The following is a 24,129-nucleotide window of genomic DNA, read 5'->3' as shown; positions in this document are numbered from 1 at the left end:
AAACAACAGCAATAAAATCCTTTTTTTTAGTAGAGTGGGGGGAAATCCAAAATCCACAAACAGCAAAGAAATGCAACAGGTTTTTTTTTTCTCCCCAGTGGGAGATATTGGCAACAGTAAACATGAACTGATGTTCTAGCCTCTCCCCCCTCAATTTAGCAAGTAATAAAACACTACAAAGAGCATGGAATAGTTTTTTTTACAGATCATTTTGATATTTTTCAAAGGTATGTCAACTGCAATTCAAATACTGTAAAGCAAATGTATATATTTCTTATGTTAATGAAGTGAGATAGATCAAGTTTAAAATGGAGGTTTATTTGATAAAGGAATATAATTCTTACCGAGCAAAGTAGAATTGGAAAGTGTATGATATTTCAGAGAATAAAGTGAAGCTGTGATGATTGCAGTTTTCTGATTATGTACAATCCTTTTTCTAAATTCACACAAGTGACTTTATGCAGTAAAGAAGTTAAATTGCAGCTGGACTGGCAGGGAATACGTGAGGGAGTGAGTCTTTGGCCAGTAGAACTGTGACACAATATGGCGGCGTATCCCCAAACAGTAGATAGGTGACTGTCCCATTCAAGAAGAAGCAGCATAGGTCCAGTTTCAACATGGTGTGAACCGCCAACCAATAAGAGGGACCATTATAAATCTATTGAATAAAGATTCTCAGTTCCTTTAGTAAATCAGCTCAACATTCTTTATAAATAAATCAGCAGTAGACAGAGCTGTAGGGGTACCACAAAGTTTTGCAGTATGCACCTTTTTCTCATTGCTTGCATGTTGGGAGAAATGACAATGCAGTTTATTTATTACCAGGTTTGCTTATTTATTTAGAAATATTGAACTGGCAATATTCATTCTCATCAGGATGATTTTTCAAAAACACGTTATTTTTTGAAAATGAAACATGAAGATCAAAGTTTTCTGTGACAAAGTACAGTAAAAAAAGCAAATAAATGTTCTGCACATATTACAATTATTGATTTGTTTTTATATTTATTATTTCATTTAAGGCTTTTCCATCAAAGGGACTGAAACAGACACTCTTTCATATTGTGCTACTTTATCTTACTCATGAATATCAATGTCTTGACCTAATCAGTTGCGGTGATACCTTTAGAGCACCAGGTATGGTTAATAGTATATTTGTGTATTAAAATGTGAAATGTTTGTCAATTCCTATCCTACTACATGGTGAATTCAGTCTTAGGTGGTACTGGCAGTTTAGAGTTAATGCACCTTTATATTTACCGCTATAGAGATATTATTTGGATCAGCTGCTATTCAAGCTCTGTAAATATAAATTTCATTGTCCCTGTTCACTCAGCTGAGTTCAGTAGACTAATTCACTGCTTCAGTAGAGTAGCTAGGCTGTAGGAATTAACTCCAACTGACTAGAACAGCAGACTTTTTTTAAGGAAAAAAAAAATTGTTGTAAAAAATGACCAGGTTTGAGAAACTTATATGTTCTACTGTTAGCAATAGATTTGTGTCCTTGACTCTCATAAAGCACAGATAACTGTGCCACTGAGGGTGTCCGCCTATTATATGCAACATTTAAGCTTGTTTAACCACTTAAGCCTGCAAACAATCTGTTCCCTTACTTTTTGTTATAAACGTATCCAATGAAATGCTAGGTCACTACATACATCCATAAAAGGAAATCATTCTGGAATAAAACTAAAATAGAGTTTAAACCTTGTGCTAATTAAGTATAAGTATAAATACATTTCAGACTGCTGCACCCACACAAATCCTCAATACTGGATCCACAAATATTATATTACGAAAAAGATGCTCTGTCTGATCTCTCTGTCTCATAGAAGCCCTAGTGATTATAAAGCAATCAAAAAATGTTTAAATATGCTAATCACATGTTATGTACACTAACAAAATAATTACACTTACAGTCATCAGGAAATTATTAGCAGTAACACAAAGCCACAGCATGACTGTGGGACTCTCCAGCCAGCCTGGGTGTGATGATGTCACAGCTATAGCTCTGTCTGATGTGGATCCCCATCCCAGAGCATGGGGAAATACGACAGGCACAGCCAGAACTGTGACGTCATCACGCCCAGGCTGGCCGAAGAGTCCTGGGGCCATGTTGTAGCTTTGATTTACCATTGAAAATTTCTTGATGACTGTAAGGGCAGTGATTTTAGAATAAACTTATGGTTTTACATTATTGCACTACAAGCCTTCTTCTCTTTTATAAATAACAATGTACCATTGCCAGAGAGTGTTTGGTGAACTATAATTGACACTGTGGTAGAGTGATTACTTTGGGTTGGGAACATGGCTTAATCTTACAGATGGTGTCAATGATAACTCTGGCTATCCAGTGGAGAAGAGCATCTGCTTAGAGATCTGCAAAGTATCTAGTGCTTTTGACATCTTTTCATTTTGAGAACATTTTTGTCTGGTAAGTGGCTGTGTCACTTGAAAAGCACTTTAGAGCACTGGAGCACTTTCTGTGATAAGAGCACTTGGCACTTTAAGAAGAGCACCATAAATCATGTCTTCTTTAATTTATGAATTCATTCTTCATGAATTTTATTTGATGAACTTCATGCCCATTTTTTTTACTTTCTTGATTTGCACGTTTACATATGATGAAAGTTTTGCACATTGATTAATGAACTTTTTCGTTAAAGCTTTATAATCACTAGGGCTTCTATGAGACAGCACATCTTTTTTGTATTATAATAATTATAACAATGTAGATACCTAAAAGGTGATCTTATTTTTTGCCACAATCTTTTGAAAATGAACAAACTTGCTAGGATTGAGGTCAGTAAACAGTCACTCTAATCTAGACAAAATTTCAATTACAGGTGAAACTCGAAAAATTAGAATATCATGCAAAAGAGCATTTATTTCAGTAATGCAACTTAAAAGGTGAAACTAATATATGAGATAGACTCATTACATGCAAAGGAAGATAGTTTAAGCCGTGATTTGTCATAATTGTGATGATTATGGCTTACAGCTCATGAAAACCCCAAATCCACAATCTCAGAAAATTAGAATATTGTGAAAAGATGCAATATTCTAGGCTCAAAGTGTCCCACTCTAATCAGCTAATTAAGCCATAACACCTGCAAAGGGTTCCTGAGCCTTTAAATGGTCTCTCGGTCTGGTTCAGTAGGAATCACAATCATGGGAAAGATTGCTGACCTGACAATTGTGCAGGTGGGGTGCAAGTACTTGGAAAGACAGGACATGGAAGTAAAGAGGTATTAATGTTTAGCAGAAGACTGGTAAGGGTTCAAAAATAAGATGAAACACGGTGGTAAAATGATATAGACGAAGAAGATGCACAGGTCAGCTAAATGGAAAGAATCGGCCAGGACATGTGCAGCAGTCAAACTAGAAGCACAACACTGGAGGGAAAAGAGATCACACACAGAAATAACCTCATATACCAGGACCAGCTTCCTGATAATGTCAATGATAGATCATGTCTGGGCAATGTGCGTCAGCATGGCTGGCTGTAGCATCAACCAGAGGCACAGTATAGTGTTAGAACATAGCAAACTTAGGAGACAGCTGTCACCTTCAAACAGGAAGTGCCAGAACAAGGGTTATCAGTTATTATTTTAACAAAAGCTACATATTTGAAAAGATTGAAAGCATGTTAAAGCTTATATGAGATTTTAGTCACAGGATTTAAATCTACTTCAAGTGTAGCCCTTTAGTTGGGTATTTCCTCTGTGGGAAAAGATGGACTTCCTGATTGACTGTCACAGATCAGAGACTGGGAGCTGTGTATGATGCTCTCAGCACAGGAATCTTGAACACGTCATTGTTTGCCTTTTTTACAAAGTGTTGGGTTCCCATAAAAATGACTAAGAGATCCTTAGCCAGCAAGCTTGCACCCCTCCTTCCCCTGGAACCATGCCAGGCCACATGCCTTCAACATTGGAAAGCTACCTTGCAATTGGGGTGGCCAATCACCCACTTCCCCCTTGTAAGGCACCTTGTCCTCATATTATTGGGGACAAAAGTCTAATTCCTACAGCCTATGGTGGGAGGCTGTGAAGGGGGGGGCTTATCAGAATTTAGAAGGCTACTTTGGTTTATGGGGCCCTCAAGATATCTGAACCCCTCCCACGTAGTACAGTGATGTTGATCCTTGTTAACCACAATGAGCAATGTCTGACAGTATTGACCTACCGACCCACCACTCTGACAGTACTGCCCATCTGCTATTCCCTATGCAAATGACATCTTACAGCTTTTGAGATCAAGCTAGATGGATTTCAACCAGACTAACTATGTAACTACCTATTTTTTTTTTTTTTGCATGCATTAACTACAGCAAATGCATGTTTTGCATAACCTTTTTATGAAGTAGCACTTGATTTACCATTTGATGTAAATTTTTCTTGCAGATTTTAATGACATCTTTGTGACATGCGGGCCACAGGATATTGAACTGTCTATTTACGTGTGCCCTGTTTATTTCTCTGGTTATAATGAAACTCAGCTTTATATGAATGATATTTTTTCTAACACGGCTTGTCAAGGAAGAGTCGATACATCCGGCACAGTTCCTTTACTGAAATTTGTTTTTTCAATCAATGACAGTTCAACCTGTGGCAGTTCATTTCAGGTAAGCCTCAAATTTAACTTCAGAACATTTCATAGCAATATTAGCATCACTGCATGTTTTAAAGTTTTATTTACAAGAACATTGGAAGTGGAATTTGAAGAAAAACATTCTTTGTACTCTTTCAGTTGTTAAGCTATTTATTTTAAAAAGAAATGAGCTCTAAGATTCATAGTAATAAGGTCAACACAGAATAAGCTGGTTTGCCTAAAGAGAACCTCCTTTCCCCTTTGCTGCCTTTTTTTCTTGTGGTTCTCTCTTCAGGTAGCCTCTGTACAGCTGGTGTCCCTGCTCTCATGCCACCATTTTGAAAATGTATGTCCTCCAATATGTTCGCTAAATGGAGCGCATAGTGCTATGCGCTTCTTCTTGCACATGTGTTGTACAACATTACATCAATCTGTTTTAAAAATAAAAACATCTCAAGTTCTCGGGAGAACGTTTTTTTTCAACAACAAATGAGTTTAATACAGCACTGCACATGCACAAGATGATGCACAAGAAAACATACATTTCATTTCATGAATGCATAGTATATGAATACTGGATCTAGCAAGATCTTATAGCTTAAGCAAAGGATCTCCCTCAAGGCACTAGTGATGTTGCTTTCCCAGGGAACATCTCTGTGGTTGGGGCTAATGCTAGTCAAGGAAGTCGATGAAAATAGGTAAGTAAAGTGATCGTTTTAAATCAGTGTTAGATGATTTCACATCAGCATGCAGATTAGCTTATAACTGTTTGCCATTAATGCATGCAATGGCAAACAGTTAGAAGTTTGTTTCTAAAGGTTTGCAACATTTTCAGCCCCTAAAATACTGACACATTCTCCCAGGCTGCCTTGCATATGCACCCATTTTGAGGTGAGCTCAATATGTTCATGGTCCCAGCAACCTAATGCAAGATTTAATTTGCATAATTTATTTGTAACAATGATTCACTGCAAGGGCCTATCATTCTAGGTCACCTCGCTTAACAAAACCACTATTGTGGGCCTTTCTATGTGCCAACTTCCTCACTATAAAACAGATGGAGGGGGCACAGAGCAGCCATATTTTCAGTGTATTGGAAGTTGTTGCAAGGGAAGGATATGGAAAGCAGCTAGACTGTACTTTAATTCTGATTGCTAGCTTTTTTTTTTAGCAATCAACCCCATTGCTGCATTTTTGTTCCTGTTATGGGGGGGGGGTGATTATTTATATATTTATTTGTTTTTGTGAATAATGTGAGACCTCCGGTCACTAAAAACATGTCCTATCCTTAACAACCCTTTTTTTTAAAATTTGATCCAATGTTTAAAAAAATGGTCTTTTGTTTCAGTGGTGGTATTTTGTGGTTTCTTTTGGTCTTTCTGGATGTACATTTTATGTTGATAGGTCTTTTTTAAGTTTAAGCATCATTTGAAATAAAAATAAGAGGGAGAACATTGTGTACCTATATCACTTCCCATTTTACCAGTCAAATTGATTACAACCCCATCCCCAGGGATAAACCCATGTTTGGCCGAACCTGGAAGTAGCTTGCCGGTGGCTAGCCGATTGGCCACAGGCAAGGCATTCTCAACCCCACAACTGCACATAAACAATGGGGCAGGGATGCTCATGATATCAGTGAACTAATATTGCCACATGGCCATATTAGACAAAGACATTGACTGAATAGGTGTATGTGGCCATATTAGGTCAAGTATGTCACAAGCATTCTTGTCCTGTCCTGGAGTGATAGTGTTGAACATTGACCTATTTGCCCTGTAGGCAAACTGCAGGGAAACAATCAGCAGGCCTGTGATGTCCTTTAGATGGGTCAACACAAATCTCTCAGAGGACCTCATGACTACAGGCATCAGGGTAACAGGCCTATATGAATTTCATCCCGTAATGATGGGTTTCTTAGGAAAAAGAATCATTAGGGCATGTTTAAAGCATAAGGGGACTTTGCACTGCTCCAGTGATTTGTTAAAGGTCTGTGTGACAAGAGCACAATACCTAGGCAGCCATCTGTCCTGTCTGCTTGAATGCACCACATGTCTGGTGGCGGTACCTTGCATGTACATTAAGGCTCTTCCCCCTTGCAAAGTACCCTTGTCCTAATGTTGAAGGACAAAGGAATTGGCACTTGCTCTTCCCTTTCCTGGTCACCCCTGCTGCATGCCTAGATATAGGGCATATCTTGAATTTTAGGAGAATCCCCACACAGCATTTTCCCTTTTTAAAAAAAAAAAAACTACACTCAAAGGTCCAATGCATTAGATTCGATTGCTGCTGTATATACAGCAAACTTAAAAAAAAAAAATCAGATCCACAGCCAAATAGGTCTCGCCAGGGTATGTCGTCACTGAGACAGGGTTTGGGGATTTTTAAGGATGCACATAAAAAGACCCTCTCCCAGCACTTTTGTTTATATTGGTACATGTCCTCTATGGTAGTGCTCAGCTCCCCAAGCACTTTCTTTATCTTGCATGGTAAACTTTAAGCATAACTGCATTTGCTTCAAATAACCAATCATATGTAGGGACATTCCAATTTCCTAAAAATTCTGTGTTACCATATTTGGATTTTTGTAGTAAATGTAGTGGAAAAAAGAGCATGCTGGGACTTTCCAGGTGCTACATAGATGTATTCCTATACACATTATATAGAACTTTTACTAGTGAGCCTTTTATGGCTATAGTATATTCAAAAAGCTTGATGTAGCTCTCACCCCCAAGTGGGCTGCTGGAAAAAGACAGGTCTCCCTTACCTGTTCAGAGGCTGCCAGCCCAGGTACCAACTCCAGAGCCCACTGAAAAACATAGGCTCAATCTATCTGTTGCCTTTTTAAAGATTTATTGCAGTACTTGAACAGGAGCGAGGGATGAGAGTGTAAGATACTCCAAAACACATGCAGGCATTAGAGGAGAGATTCTTAAGCAAAGTCCTTCAGAAGTAGCCGAAAAAAGGTGCTTCAGTCAGCGGCTACAAATACTGTGGAGTTTATTTACTAAAACAGGTTCACTCAGAATCTGGTGCACTTCTGCACTGAAACCAATCAGCTTGCATGTTTTATTTCTAAAGCTTAAGTGAACAAGCTGAGGTTAGATTAGTGATTGGCTACCATGCACAGGTGCACGAGATTCTGAGTGAACCTGCTCTAGTAAATAAACCTCACAATCTACTTATTTTTAATAAAAAGATACTTACTAGCCCAGGGATCCAGTGTTGTCTTCACCCAAGCCAGTTCTGTGCCAGTCTTCAGATCCCCAGTGCCCCCATGTTGATCTGGTAAGCTGGTTGTGGCTTCCTGTGACTTCACAGTCGGTTCCTCACTATGCATGCATGAGCCGTGCTGCAATACCTGAATGGTCCCAAAGCCTTGTGGGCCAGGAAGTGAGGAGGCCTGAACTTCCATTCCAATCTTCTAGGAGATGTGGGTGAAAGTGAAAGTGTGAACAAGTACCTGTCAATACTAGGTACCCCCCCCTCAAAAAAAGTTTACAATATGGAGGGCAAAAGGAGGAGGAAAAGGGGAAATTTTCCATACATTTTAGGTGAAGTTCTGCTTTAATATTGCTAGAGGCAGAGGGACAGTCAACTAATCTGAGACTCTGTAAGAGCAACCACAGTCCATGTAGCAAAGGTTGGCATCAAACCCTCAAAGCACAGGCACCTTTGGAACTCTAGGCAAGGTCCAACTCACAATGCCCAGGGACAGCTCCGAACCAGCTTCCTGCCACACTCTTCAGTGAAAGGTTCTCAGCCAAGCACATGCTGAAAACCAAAAAGAACAATTGTGTGCTAAAACAAACTAGATAGAAAATTAAAAAGACTGTTGCAACCTTTTTGAATCAGCTTACCTGTTTCATCAGCAGCTGTGAAAAAGGCAACCGGAGAAGTCAAAAGAATACTTGGGTTGTACAATTCCACTATGCATCCCAGGAGAAAAAGCACCAGGGGATAAAAACATGGGAATCTTTGATCAGTAATTGGATCCTCAAGTGTAGCATGTCGGATTTTGCCTCTAGGTGAATACTGGTCATTAACCACTTGCTACTGGGCACTTATACCCCCTTCCTGCCCAGGCCAATTTTCAGCTTTCAGCGCTGTCACACTTTGAATGACAATTGCGTGGTCATGCAACACTGTACCCATATGAAATTTTTATCATTATTTTTAGAAAGATATAGCTTTCTTTTGGTGGTATTTAATGACCTCTGGGATTTTTAATTTTTTGCTAAACAAACCAAAAACAACTGAAAATTATGAAAAAAAAAGTTTTTTCTTAGTTTTTGTTATACAATTTTGTATATAAGTGATTTTTTTCCTCACTGATGTGCGCTAATGAGGTTGCAGTGATGGGCACTGATAGGCTGCACTGATGGGCACTGACAGGTGGCACTGATGGGCACTGATGAGGAGGCACTGGTAGGTGGCACTGAAAGGCAGCACTCATATATGGCACTGATAGGTAGCACTGACTGGCACTGATAGGCAGCACTGACTGGCACTGATAGGCAACACTGACTGGAACTGTTAGGTGGCACTGACTGGCACTGTTAGGCGACACTGATAGGCAGCACTGACGGGCACTGATAGGCTGCACTGATGCGCGCTGATAGGCGGCACTGACTGACACTGATAGGTGGCACTGATTGGCAGCGCAGATAGGTGGCACTGATTGGCATTGATAGGTGGCACTGACTGGCATTAATAGGTGACACTGAAAGGCAGCTCAGAAGGGCACTGATATGTGGCATTGATGTGCACTGGTAGGCACTGATGTGTGGCATTGATGTGGCACTGATGGGCTCTGGCAGGTGGCATTGATGAGCACTGACAGCTGGCATTGATGGACACTGACAGGTGGCACTGCTGGGGCTACACTGATCATCAGTGCCCTGATGATCAGTGTACATGTCCCCTCTGAGGAATGCTGATTACCGGTTCTCCCCTCCTCACGAGCTGTCAGCGTGACAGCTTGTGAGGAAAGAAATACAGATAATCGGCATTTCCCTATTTGTCTGCTCTGGGGGACACAGAGCACCACAGATCACCACACTGCGTGCCCCCGGAGCCGTGCATGCTAGGTTAGAGTGGGAGGAGGTCATATGATGTCTTTCCAGAACGAGAGAACCGTCTTGCGTCTGTCATTTCCTTATGTGGCGGGTGGGAGGCGTTTAAAATATCCTCCATTGTTTTACTTATAGTATATAATCCTGTTCATATTTCTTGTATTGGATCCCCCCTATTCAGTGCACTGATGTACTTGTGCCACACAGCTCAAATCTGTCTGAAGTGCTGCACAGAGAATTGCTAACCTTTAGATGCCTCTGTATTCAGCTCTGTCAACATCTTTTGAATTAAGATCTTCTTCTTCACCAAGCAGGAAGTTCACCCACCCAAACTCCCCAAAAAAGTGGAAGAGGAACCTTAAAACTAAGCATGTTACCAAGTTATTACACAATGTCAACTAGTGATGCATTGACCCAGTAGGCCAGCTTAAATGTTCATTTATTATAGTAGATGTAAGTTATCTCCCCTTAGCAACTAGCGTGAGACTTATAAGGGTTTATTTACTAAAGCTGGTTCAATCAGAATTTCATGCAGCTCTGCATAGAAACCAATCAGCTACCAGGTTTAATTGATAAAGCTTAATCAGGGGTGGACTGACAACTCATAGGGCCCCGGGGCAATAGGGGATCATGAGGCCCCTGTGTTCTTGCCCACACTCAAAGCACACCCAAAAAAGCCTATAAAAAGGTACCTGGGGCACTTCATGGGGCCCCCTACTGACCCTGGGCCCTCGGGCAGTGCCCGAGTGCTTGAATGGTCAGTCCGTCCCTGAGCTTAATTGAACAAGCTGAGGTTAGAAGCTGATTGGCTACCATGCACAGCTGCACCAGATTCTGAGTGAACCAGGTTTAGTAAATAAACCCCATAGTGTTTATAGTAGGACTTCTGTTTAGATAGCTGATCAACAAAACACATTGGGGTTTATTTACTAAAGCTGGAGAGTGCATAATTAGTGCACTTTAGCATAGAAACCAATCAGCTTCCAGGTTGTATTGCCAAAGCCTAATTGAACAAGCTGAGGTTAGAAGCTGATTGGCTACCATGCACAGCTGCACCAGATTCTGAGTGAACCAGTTTTTGTAAATATACCCCACTATATCACAGAAGATTGTCTATTATCTGTAGACATAAAGTTTATAAATGTTGATTTATAGTACCCAAATTTTGTTTTTATATATGGAATAAGTATGATGGAATTAAATGCATTTGTATATACAAATCATTAGGATTCAGCCGTCATCAAAATCAAAATGATTTTTTATAGCTGGATCAATTAATTTTTGAGGCGTAAAGTATACAAAGCAGCATTTCTAAATACATATTTTCCTTAAGGCAATGCTTTGCAAGGAGATCTTTGAGGGGTGTCTTACCAGGTCACAGTTTAATGGTATTCTGCTTGTATGACTGAGCTTCTGATTGATTTGTAAATGTTGAAGAAAAGTGACATACAAAGATCTGGGCTTTCAACAAAAGAGTTTCAATATATTTTTTTTTCCACTAATGCGAGTTATTTCTTTACTTAAAACCAGGGGCGGACTGACCATTTGTAAACTCCGGCACTGCCCGAGGGCCCGGGGTCAGTAGGGGGCCCCATGAGATGCCCCTGGTACCTTTTTCATAGGCTTTTTTGAGTTTGGGCAAGGACACAGGGGCCCCATGATCCCCTATTGCCCGGGGGCCCCATGAGTTGTCAGTCCGCCCCTGCTTAAAAAGATACCTATACTGAAAGAAACATGCAGGTTGCTTTTACTGGCCTCCTGAAAATGCTGGTTGCCCCTTGCCCTTGTCTTCAGTACTCTCTAAGTCACAGACACAGAACAAGCAACAAGAAAAGGCAGAGTGAAGTTAGAATTCCTTAACTGCATGCTTGTTTCTAGTCGCTATTTAAGTCATTAGATAATTATGACAGCAGGGCAAACAAGGAAAGTTCAGCAATGATAGCCTACATATTTCACTTAGTACATGTTTCCTTTAATGTCAGTATAAATATATTATACATCAATCTCAATTTAATCATTTAAAGAAATGGATTTTACTTTGTATGTTCTATTGTCCTTCCTCATGGCCACATTTGTAAACACTGGGACTTGCTATATATGCACAATACAATGTGTATATGCAATGTCTATATAAATACACACACACACACACACACACACATATATATATATATATATATATATATATATATATATATATATAATATACACATATATCACATATGTTATACTGAAGGACAAAGGAATTATTGTATTCTGACAGTCACCCCCCCCCCAGTTGTCTGAATACCTAAGCAGCCACTGTTCTGCCAAACATTTTCCATCCCACTGCTTCAAATTTTTATTTGAAGGATGTGGTCAGGGAGGTGGGCAACTGGGACACCCACTGAAAGAATTTCGTCCAATTCCTAGTGAAATTCACATTAATGGTTATCTTAAAGAAATAAAGGCAGTTCACTTAGCAAAGTGAATGTTCACTTTGCAAGCAACATTCTAGGAAATAAGGTGATGCTGTGTTCACCTTGATCCATATTCATATTATGTAAGAAAATCTTGTTTCTTCATTATTCCTGCAAATAGCTGGATATTCAGTATAGACACAGCTTTGATATGTCTTACATAGTTACATAGTAACTAAAAAAAGACAAAATTCCATCCAGTTCAACCATTAACCACTTGCTGCCCAGCCACCGCATATAAACGGCGGCAGGGCGGCGCTCGTAGGCAAAAGCACGTTTTAAAACGGCTGCCTTCAAAACAGGTAGGGTGCGCGTGCGAGGCGCGCGCCCGCCCTACCTGTCCCGCGGGTGTCAGCAGTGGGTCTCCACCACCGGGTAACGGCCGGTTTTTACCGGCCGTTTTCCCGCGATGAGCGGTAATCACTGACACAGAGCAGGGCTGCATTGTTTACACACAGCCCTGCTCTGTGACAGTTCGCCGACAAGCTGCAGAGGGAGAGAAGAGTTTCTCTCCCTCGATCAGCTCCCCCCTCCCTCCCCCCATCCAGTACACACCCCCGGCCCCTAGTAAAACACTCCCCTTACACAGCAAATTCTAAAAATGTTAACCCCTTCCTCCCCAGTGACATTAGTACAGTTTCAGTGTTTTTTTTTCACTGATCACTGTATTGGTGTCACTGGGGATGTCAGTGACCCCAAGTCAGTTCCCCCCCAGTGTAAAAATGTCCGCCGCAGTCCCGCAGTCCCGCCATAAGTCGCTGGTCGCCGCCATATGTTGCTGATTGCCGCCATATGTCGCTGATCAGTGCCATTATTAGTATAAATAAAAATTACAAATCCCAGTATCTTTCCCGCCATTTGTAAATGCTATAACTTTCACATAAACCAATTAATTTACACGTATTGGTTTTTTTTTTAGCAAAGACATGTTGCAGAATGCATTTTGGCAGAAATTTATGACTAAATTTGATATTTGCATTTTTTTTTTACTGGACATGTTTTATAGCAAAACGTCCAAAATATTGTTTTTTTTTCCTCAAAATTGTCAGCCTTTTTTTTTATAGCGCAAAAAATAAAAACCGCACAGGCGATCAAATACCACCGAAAGAAAGCTCAATTTGTGGGGAAAAAAAGGATGTAAATTTCATCTATATATCGTATTGCATAACCGCGCAATTGTCCGTTAAACTAGCGCAGTGCTGTATAGCAGAAAAATGGCGTAAATTGCAGTATTTATACCATAGATTGTAGACGCTATAACTTCCACAAAAAGCAATCAATATACACTTATTGGGATTTAATTTACCAAAAACATGTAGCAGAATACATTTTGGCCTAAATTTATAACCAACTTTGAGTTTACTATATATTTTTTATAGCTGAAAGTAAAAAATATTGTTTTTCTTCAAAATTTTTGGCCTTTTTTTATTTATAGCGTGAAAAATAAAAAGCGCACAGGTGATCAAATTACACCAAAAGAAAGCTCTATTTGTGTGAAAAAAAGGACGTAAATTTCGTTTGGGTGCAGCATTGCATGACCGCGCAATTATCAGTTGAATTAGTGCCACGCCGAGTAGCAAAAAGAGACCTGGTCATTAAGGGGGTAAATCCTCAGGAGCTCAAGTGGTTAAAAAAAAAGTAAGTTATAATCCTATACCTACAGTTGATCCAGAGGAAGGCCAAAAAAAGTCCAGCAAAGCATGATGCAATTTGCTCCTGCAGGGAAAAAAATTCCTTCCTGATCCCCCGAGAGGCATATGGATATTCCCTGGATCAACTTTACCTATAAATGTTAGTAACTAAGAAAGAATCCAGGCCTTTTTTAAAGCAATCCACTGAGCTGGCCAGAACCAACTCTTGATGGAGTCTATTCCACATTTTCACAGCTCTCACTGTGAAGAAACCTTTCCGTGTTTGGAGAATAAATGTATTTTCCTCCAGACGTAAAGAGTGCCCCCTTGTCCTCTGTGATGACCTCAGGGTGAATAACTCTACACCGAGTTCACTATATGAACCACTGATGTATTTATACATGTTGATCATATCCCCCCTTAATCTCCTGTTCTCAAGAGAGACTAAATTCACTTCCTCTAATCTTTCCTCATAGCTGAGCTTATCCTTGCCTCTTATCAGTTTGGTTGCCCTTCTCTGTACTGTCTCCAGTTTCTTTATCTCTCTCTCTGAAGTATATACCTCTTTTAATACAAGAGAGGATTTTGCTCACTTTAGAAACCGCAGCTTGGCATTGCATGCCATTATTAAGCTTGTGATCTACCAGAACTCCCAGATCCTACTCCACCATTGACCTCCCCCTAGTATGTATGATGCAGGGGCGGACTGACAACTCATGGGGCCCCCAGGCAATAGGGGATCATGGGGCTCCTGTGTCCAAACTCAAAAAAGCCTAGGAAAAGGTACCAGGGGCATCTCAGGGGCCCCCTACTGACCCCGGGCCCTAGGGCAGTGCCCGAGTTTCCAAATGGTCAGTCAGCCCCTGGTATGATGCATGCATATTCTTAGCCCCCAAGTGCATAACCTTACATTTATCAACATTAAACCTCATTTGCCTCATAGTTGCCCAATTAAACAGTGCATTGAGGTCGGCTTGTAAATTGAAGACATCCTGTAAGGACGTTATTCCACTGCACAACTTGGTGTCATCTGCAAAGACTGAAATGGGATTTTTAATCCCAGACCCTATATCATTTATAAATATATTAAAAAGAAAGGGTCCCAACACTGAACCTTGGGTTACTCCACTGACAACCCCAGACCATTCAGAGTATGATTAGTTAACCACTACTCTTCGAATACGATCTTTTAGCCAGTTTTCTATCCATTTACATACGGATTTTTCCAAGCCCATAGACTTTACCTTACATATTAGCCATGTGTGGGGAACTGTGTCAAACGTTTTTGCAAAATCCAAGTATACCACGTCCACTGCCACCCCTCTCTCCAAGGTTTTGCTCATCTCCTCATAAAAAGAAATCAGATTTGTTTGACAACTACTGTATTTCATGAATCCATGCTGTCTGTTGCTTAAAATATTTTTTTCCAGCAAGAACTCATCTATGTGGTCTTTTATTAAACTCTCCAGTATCTTCCCAACTATTGAAGATAACTAACAGGTCTATATTTACTTGGTAAAGATTTTGACTCCTTTTTAAATATTGGCACCACATTGGCCTTACTCCAATCCAGTGGTACTATGCCAGTCATTAAAGAGTCCCTAAAAATTAGAAACAATGGCTTTGAAATGACAGAGCTCAATTCTTTAAGGACCCGTGGGTGTATGCCATCCGGTCCAGGTGCTTTATTCACCCTTACTGTATTCTGTCTAAATATTTTTGGATCATATCAATTGTGAGCCAATGTGGATCATCTGGAACTGTGTTAATACCATGCCCATTATGGACAAGAGCTCCCCCATGCTTTTTTGTATACACAGAGCTGCCTTCTCTTTGTCCCCAGTCACCCACTCTAGATTATTTTGTAAAGGGCCTACATGCTCGGACCGGACTTTTTACTATTAACATATTTGAAGAATTTTTGGGGGTTGGTCTTGCTATCTTTTGCAATCTGCCATTCATTTTATTCCTTTTTGAATATTCTGTTATATTCTTTGTAATGAATAAATGATGACAGCGTTCCTTCATTTTTATATTTAATAAAAGCTCTTTTCTTACTATCTATAGTTGTTTTTTAACTTTGACCGTAAGCCACATAGGTTTGATTTTTAGCCTTTTAAACTTGTTGCCCATGGGAATATATTTTTCAGTGTGTTCACATACAGTCTTTTTGAAGAACTCCCATTTCTGTGTTATGTTCATCGATGCCAATATTTCCTCCTAGTCTAAGTCTTGGAGAGTAGCTCTCAATCTTGGAAAATTAGCTCTCAAAATTGAGCGTTTTTATTTTTCCCATATGTGCTTGCTGTTTACAGCTAACAATAAATAAAATCATGTTATGTACCCATAATGCTTCAGCCTCATCACACTCTCCATCAACTAGGTCCTCTTTCACACTCGTTCTGAGATCACTTCTCACATAGAGACAGAAACCACCACCTTTTCTATTTACCCTGCCTCTCCAAAAGAGAACATAGCCAGGAATATTATTGTCCCAGTCATGTGAAGAATGAAGCCAAGATTCAGCAACACAAATTAAATCATAGTTCTCTTCCTGCACCAAAGCTTCCACCTCAGACCCCTATACACTTCTCCCCCAGCGCAGCAGACCCCCTTCCATTTAGTTGCAAACCACCTCTAGCATATAGGTTGCACCGCAATGAAAAGTCAGCCCAGTGCTCTAGAAACCCAAATACTTCTTACACCGGGTCTCCAGCCATGCAGTTCTCTAATCTCCCCCTGTCTTTCCTGAGTTGCGCTTGGCACAGGTAATATTTCACAGAATATCACCTTGGAGGTCCTGCCCTTCAACTTGCAGCCTAGTTCTTTAAATTGATTCTTAACCTCCCTGGCGGTTTTCCCGAGTGTAGCTCGGGGTAAAATTTCTATACCACAAGCGGTAACCCCGAGCTTCACTCGGGCTTACCATGCGGCGCTACTCTGGGGGTCCCTGCAGCACTTACCTTGTCCTTCGTTCCCACGATGTGTCCCCTGCAGCGTCCCCGGCCATCTCCTCCGGCCGATGCCGGCATCCGGCTTCTGTGTTCCGGTCCCCGTGACGTCGGGACGTACCGGCGCCGCCGGAAGCGGGAAATTTAAAAAATTTAAAAAATTTCATTTTTTTTTTTTCAATTTTAAATAGTAAAACATTGCTGTTTCATCCCATTTCACATACATATTGTCCCTAGTGCTTTGTCCTGTGCCCTGCCTGCATTTTGTCTGTTCTTTCTGCCTGGAAACTTAGAAAAGTCCATGGCGTCCAAAAAGCGTCCCTTTACGTCAAAAGCGGTTTTAGACCAGCTAGAGAACAGTGATAATAAATCAGAACCACTTGCAGAATTGAGTGATAATGATTTGTGGGGAAATTTTCCTAAAAATTACAGCCTACAATAAAAAACTATTTCCATGCGAAAAAATGGTACCGCTTTCAGCACAAAAAATCAGAAGGAATCATACCGCCAAGGAGGTTAAGCCTCCACCTTTTATGTATTCTGTCATTGGTTCCAACATGGACCAAGACAGCTGGGTCATGCCCAGCACCCTCCTAGTAATTTATCAACCCAGTCCACCACTTGTCAAACCCCGGCACCAGGGAGGCAGCAAACCATTTGGTTGAGGCAATCCTGGTGACAAATTATTCTAGCAGTTCTTCTGATTATAGAATCCCCTACTACCACCAGCTGCCTAGGCCTTCCTGCACTACTCTCACCACCCCTTCCTGATGGTCTGCCCTCCTGGTTGTTAGGGATAGCAGTGACATCCAGGGCTGCCACCTCTGAGCTTGCCACCCCCACATCTTCAGCTAACTTGCAAATCTGTTTGGGTGCACAAACCCAGGGCTGGCCTTCCTTTTCTGTGAGCCCCTACCACTCCCTCTCATTACAGTAACCCATCTTCCTACCTGATAATCGTGATTAGATTAGAAATGGTTAGCACTTCTGCCTGGCAGTATTAGGGTTGTTGGTTCATATCCCAACCACGGCACCACCCGCCAGGAGTTTGCATGTTCTCCCTATGCTTGCATGGGTTTCCTCCAGGTACTCTGGTTTCCTCGCACACTTCAAAGACATGCTGGTAGGTGAATTGGCTCCTGTCTAAATTGGCCCTAGTATGTGTATGTATGATTGTAAGTTAGGGACCTTAGACTGTAAGCCCCTTGAGTGTAAGGGACTTATGTGAATGTACAATATATATGTAAAGCGCTTAGTAAATTGACAGCGCTATATAACTACCTGTAATAAAAAAATAAATAAATTAGCCCCTCCGCCCTCCACATCAATCCCATTAGCTGCCTGCTCAGAGAGCCGAAGACTCCTTTCAAGGTTGTCGGTTCTGCCCAGTGTTGCATCTTGCTCCTCCATCTCTAATGTGAGTTGCATAAGGGCAACCCGCTCACATCTGTTGCAGAGGTATCCATCCTGGAGCTGTTGCCCCATTGCTGCATACATGCGGCACACTGTGTACTGCACATAACACTGTGTGCTGCACCCTGCTAGTACACAATATTCCAGTTACAATATTAATAGGACATATCAGTTGTCACTTACAAGTTGGTAGACTCCTGTTAGACTCTGTTATAATCTCCTGTTTTCCACTCCGGTTTTTTAACTCCACTTATCAAATGTCCACTTACCCTAGGTTCACATCTGTGCGGGTGGTGACGCTGTGGATCTCCATGAAAATCCGTGCAGCCTCACCACCCGCACAGAGAATTGGGGACTCGCGGGTGGGTGCCATTACTTCTAATGGCACTACGCCCGCACTGGAAAACGCAATCATACGGGGAACCCAGGTTCCTATGTGGGCTGCGTTTTCCAAAGAAGTGCAGGGACGTCTTCTCTGCATGTCAGGGGAACGGGAGTCCATTCAAATAATGGGCTCTCGCTCCTGTGCAAAACACGGCCCGCATGGCCGCATATATGTGAACCGGAGGTTAGTCAAAGGTCCAGCAAGCAAAATACAGGCAAGCTCAAAAATTAGCAAGCTCAGAGTGAGCTCTATAGCAAGTTTTATAGGACCTGTATCACTTGTGCCCAATTAACCCCTCCCCTTAATTAGCAGACTGAAGGAAGACAAGGAAAGGAAGAAAACAAAATGCTATTTAAAAAGTGACAGAAAAAGTGATTTAAAAAAGTAAAAGCTTTTAGCAAGACCTAAAGAAGAAAATAAAACAACTACAAGCACCAGCAATCACCAGCAGTCAAAAGTAAAACTTTTTCACTCTCCTCTCAAATTTCCCACTCTTTTTAGCTATCAGCCAGCAAAAAAATGCCAGACGCTAGTTTTGCATATGCTTTCTAAGTGAATAGCCTCTACGCTTTAGTTGATCAATTAATAGTGAACAAGGGAGGTTAAATACACAAGTATATACAGAATATATATGTTTCTTATGATATTTGTGTGTGTGTTTAGTGATAGGACAAGGAGACGCATAGCCATGTCATTCATTCACAGAGTTTTGTAAATTAATAAACTAATAAAATAAATAAACTAACTGAAAGCCCATAAGGAGGTACTGTACATGCCGAAAGCTGGAGGACGTGCCTGATATTGCACCTGCAATCCACTGATCACATGTGCAATGCAAGAAATATAGGAAAAAGTAATCAATATGCATTTCTTTCCCTGCAAAAATCCATGCATTTATTTATTTTTTTCTTAAAGGTGAACCTAGCATTTAAGGTAAATTCCAGCAAAAAATTAAAGGTTTATTTAATATGTGTGTGAAACAAAAAAAAAATGCCCCTGTACACTAATGGTTAATCAATTGTAGTATTCTCTGCATGCTATGAAATTTGTATGCGTATATTCAGATATACAGTATATGCATTGAAAAATCCTCTTTTTGTCCAGTTTACTAACAGCTAGTTATTTCCTCTTGGGCAATAAGAGATTTGTGAGATCAGTCAATGTGGACATTGCCAATAATTGTTTCATATTAGCACAGTATCTTACAATTATTTGTACTGTAGTTTCAAAAGAGTAAAAAATTCACCAGGGTGCTTTCCAGGTTCATAAAATTCTCCATGTTTTGACAAAACAGACATGTTTTTATAGTCTACATTGCAAGGAAACTTGGGTATAAAAATTTATGATCTTGTTGTGGCCAGTAAAGATTTTATTTGCTCTCTTACAGTATTTGTGACATGCATTTCTCCATCCTTTTGACTAAGCTGTTTTTATGCTCTATGTATAATTCTATTTGTTGTGCTAAAAATGATACTTCAGGTGTACAATTTATCTGAAAAGATCAGCACTGACTTATAAAATGTTTCATAGTAACCTACATAATTAGCTAAGATGAAGAACCTTTGATGATGAGAATTAAAGGGGCCTCCAAAAAGGACAGGGCATGATTGAATAGTGATGATTACATTGTGATCAGTTTTGCAATCACCTGTATATTTGCATGGAGATAAGTTTGATCCAAATCAATTCTGTAAACTGAAAAAAACTGTATATTCCAGTGACTGATAACAATTGCAATTCACTAGTTTGACAACTCATCTAATTTTTCTAACCAATTCTGTCATCTCTATAGCCCAGGGGTCTCCAAACTTTCTAAACAAAGTGCTGGTTTACTGTCCTTCAAACTTTAGGGGGACCAGACTATGGCCAGTGGGAGAAGAAAATGTCCTGGCATCAGTGGGGGTAAACAATACCCCATCATTGGTATTAGGGGGAGGAATAGTGCCCAATCTTTGGTTTCAATAGGAGAAATAGTGCCCCATCATTTTTGTTAATAGAAGGAATAGTGCCCCATCATTGTTGTCAATAAGAGGAATAGTGCCCTATCATTGGTGTCAATGGGAGGAATAGTGCCCCATTGTTAGTATAAATGGGAGGAAAACTGCACCATCATTAGTATCAATAGAAGCAATAGTGCCCCATCATTAGTATTAATGGAATAAATAGTGTCCCATCAATAGTATCAATGGGATTAATAGTGCCCCATCATTGGTATCAATGGGAGGAAAAGTGCCCATCATTGGTGTCAGTGGAGAAATAGTGCCCCATCGTTGGTGTCAATTGGAGAAATTGTGCCCCATCATTGGTGTCAATGGGAGAAATAGTAACCCATCATTAGTATCAATGGGAGGAATAATGCCCCATCATTGGTATTAATGGGAGAAATAGCGCCCTATCGTTGATATCAATGGGGGAAATAGTGCCCCATCATTAGTATCAATGAAAGGAATAGTGCCCCATTGTTGGTTTCAGTAGGAGGAATAGTACCCCATCATTTATGTCAATAGGAAGAATCGTGCCCCATCTTTGGTGTTAATAGGAGGAATCGTGCCCCATCATTGGTGTCAATAAGAGGAATGGTGCCCCATTGTCAATGTCAGTGGGAGAAGCTATGCCATGCTGTGGCTTGCAGTGGGAGGAATAATACCTCGAGAGCTGGATAAAAGCAAGCAAAGGGCCGCATCTGGCCCCCGGGCCACAGTTTGGAGACCATTGCTATAACTGATTGCAATGCTTGCATCACATTAGTTTTAAAGAGAGTAGCTACACAAGAGATTTTTCATCAATAGTTTAAGCAGTTGATCACCCATGATTGTGAAAAGCTGAAATTTCTTCTTGTATTTTTTAGGGTCCATGCACACTTGCTTAAAAAAGCTGCTCCTAGAGTTATGCCTGTAGAAGCAACTAATGTACTCCTATGGGGTTGATTTACTAAAGGTAAATATACTGTGCACTGCAAGTGCAGTTGCTTTATATCCAAGGTGAAGCTCTGAAATGAGGTGGAGCTTTGCTGATTTCTTTCATCCAATCATGCAAGCAAAAATGCTGTTTTTTTTTATTTTCCTTGCATGCTCCCCTCAGATCTAGAGCAACTGAAACTGCAGGAAAATAAAAAAAAATGCATTTTTGTTTGGATGAATGAAATCAGCAAAGCTTCACTTCATTTCAGAGCTTAACCCTGGATATAAAGATACTGCACTTGCAGTGCACAGCCTATTTGCCTTTAGTAAATCAACCCTTATGTGTTCATGCACTTTAGGTCATTCAGAAGCATATTTTAGGCTCAGCATTTAGAGGCAGAAAAAACCTTCTGTTTTGTGTTTTTGAGAGCAGTTTTCTGGCAGAAAAAAAACCGCTAAACGCTCCTAAGCGCTACTAAAAGCTCCTTAATGCCCCTAAACGCTAGTACAAAAAAAACCACTTAAAAACAGCATTTTTTCTGCCAATAGCACTGGCATATTTTTAAGCCAGTGAGCATGGACCCTTAAAGTTTAGAATGGGAGGAAGTGATTATCTCTAAACAATTATTTATGAGATGTTTTCATATTCTAATTGCACCCACATAAAATTAGCATGATAAGACTAGTCTTTAACAGGCACACAAATATTCTCTGAATTACTTTTTTCCTAGGAATTTTATTCAGTCTGCGAGTTTAAGAATGTCACTCTGTGTGGAGCACTGTGGTTCCATTTATTTAGAATTGCATCCAATGCACAGTATAGGTGATGTTGATGGTCCAACATGTCAGTGCCCCACGACTCACATACAATATGCTCTTGTGCTCTATGTTAAAAAAAGGTGCAGATCCAGTTTTTGTTGAAGGGCTGCCTTAATGGAATGTAAATGTACAAAATATGGTTTGCTAACATGTGTGCGCTAAAATTTAAGTTATTTTATTTCTCTAATAGCTTCAACCAGCTGTTGTGAACTAATTAAAATTGTATTATTCATCATTTAATGACATTAAATGATGACCTTATTTTCCTAAAATAATGCATACACGTCCAATTCTTAATGGCCCTGTAATCTATTTTTCATATTGCTTTTTTCGTTAAATTGAATTAAATTGGGGTGGATTTACTAAAGGCAAAACGACTATGCACTTTGCAAGTGCAGTTTCACTAATTTTACCCAGAGCTTAGTAAATGTGGTAAAGCTCTGCTGATTTCCATCATTCCATCATATGCAAGCAGAAATGCCTTTTTTTAACGTTCCTTGCATCTGATTGGGTATTATTGACAAAATGAAGCTTTACCACATTACATTTACTAATAAAAATCTGTGCAACTGCACTTGCAAAGTGCACAGTCTATTTGCCATTTAGTAAAGCTACCCACTGTGTTTTTCTGCCTTCTTGTAATGCCCTCCTTGAGCTTGCGAACTTCTCCTTTTCATACTCACTTCCATTTATTTGGAACAAGCAGTGATTGATAGTTGTGGTCATGTTCATTCTTGTATGAAAAATACAAGTCCCATAGTCCAAAATCCATAGTCCATAGTCCCTAGTCCAACTCAGAAGTGAGCAAGAGAAAGTAACTACAATCTTACTTAGAGTGGGACCATGAAGAACAGGAAATCAGGAAATCAGGTCACAATCAGGGGCGGACTGACAACTCATGGGGCCCCCGGGCAATAGGGGATCATGGGGCCCCTGTGTCCTCACCCACACTCAAACCACACCCAAAAAAAGCCTATTAAAGGTACTAGGGGCATCTCATGGGGCCCCATACTGACCCTGGGCCCTCGGGCAGTGCCCGAGTGCACGAATGGTCAGTCCGCCCCTGGTCACAATAGCAAAAAAAATTAGGAAACTAGAGATGTGGAGGAGGCTGTGTTATGTACCTGATGGTGGAACCTGAGACGTAGAGGAGGGCCTCCCTTGTGGCTCTGGCTCAGGGGCCCTGGTAAAGTGACAGGGAGCGTCCGAGCACAAAGGTGCACAAGTGCCTGGTGGAATTCCCGTGGAACTAATGTGCATCAAGAATGGAGGAGCGGCTGGAGGATGGTGTACTGGCAGAAGTGCTGGGTTGGTTAGGTGGCTGGAGCTCAGGTAGATGTGCAGGTGCTGGATGCTGGCAGGGTGAGCCGGTATAGGCAGATTAAGGGTAAGCAAGGTCAGGCGGTCCAGTTCAGCAACAAGTGGGTAAGTCAGACAGAATGGACAGGCAGAAGAATAGTCCAAAGGGCAAGCAGAGGTTGAGGCAGGCGGAGTTATAGTGAGGTCAATGACAGATAGGATCAGCAGTAGCAAATCAGATAGCAGGATACACAGGAACACAGGGTAAAGTCGAAACGGCATTGACGCAAAGTCCCTTCTTAGTTTAAATAGCCCGCCTGGCGCCAAAGTGCCATCGCGCATGTGCAAGCGCCCCCCCCCCCGTGTCCCCTCGCGCGTGCCCTCACCCGTGCGACCATGCATGCGCCCCCGCCGCGAATGGGGCCGACAGGAGCCCTGCACCCACGCAAAACTGTGAGCCTTCTCTGACAGTCTGAAAACAATAGAAGGAAGTTTTTGAGTTAAGAGTACATACTTGAATAGGATTTTCATTAAATCAGAGTTTAGCTTCATTTTAAGTCTCATATCTTCTACTAGTTAGCCCAACACATTGCCTAAGGCTAGG

At 40.9% G+C, this 24,129-nt stretch overlaps 1 protein-coding gene across 1 annotated transcript in view; it reads left to right on the top strand.

Moving 5' to 3' along the window:
* LOC149450202 (zona pellucida-like domain-containing protein 1) overlaps positions 1 to 24,129 on the top strand; it is a 70,242-nt gene that overhangs the window by 5,230 nt on the left and 40,883 nt on the right. The window contains exons 2-3 of the mRNA XM_089692250.1: positions 1,023 to 1,137; positions 4,407 to 4,627. Of these exons, the coding sequence (XP_089548376.1) occupies positions 1,023 to 1,137; positions 4,407 to 4,627 (336 nt within the window). The remainder of the gene's footprint in view (positions 1 to 1,022; positions 1,138 to 4,406; positions 4,628 to 24,129) is intronic.

This window comes from Staurois parvus, unplaced genomic scaffold (genome assembly GCF_062004578.1).
Source record: "Staurois parvus isolate SC_StPar_1 unplaced genomic scaffold, SC_StPar_1.0 ptg000580l, whole genome shotgun sequence".
In the NCBI taxonomy this organism is placed as follows: domain Eukaryota; kingdom Metazoa; phylum Chordata; class Amphibia; order Anura; family Ranidae; genus Staurois; species Staurois parvus.
The sequence above is the reverse complement of the archived record's forward strand: the minus strand, read 5'-3'. Positions and strand labels throughout refer to the sequence as shown.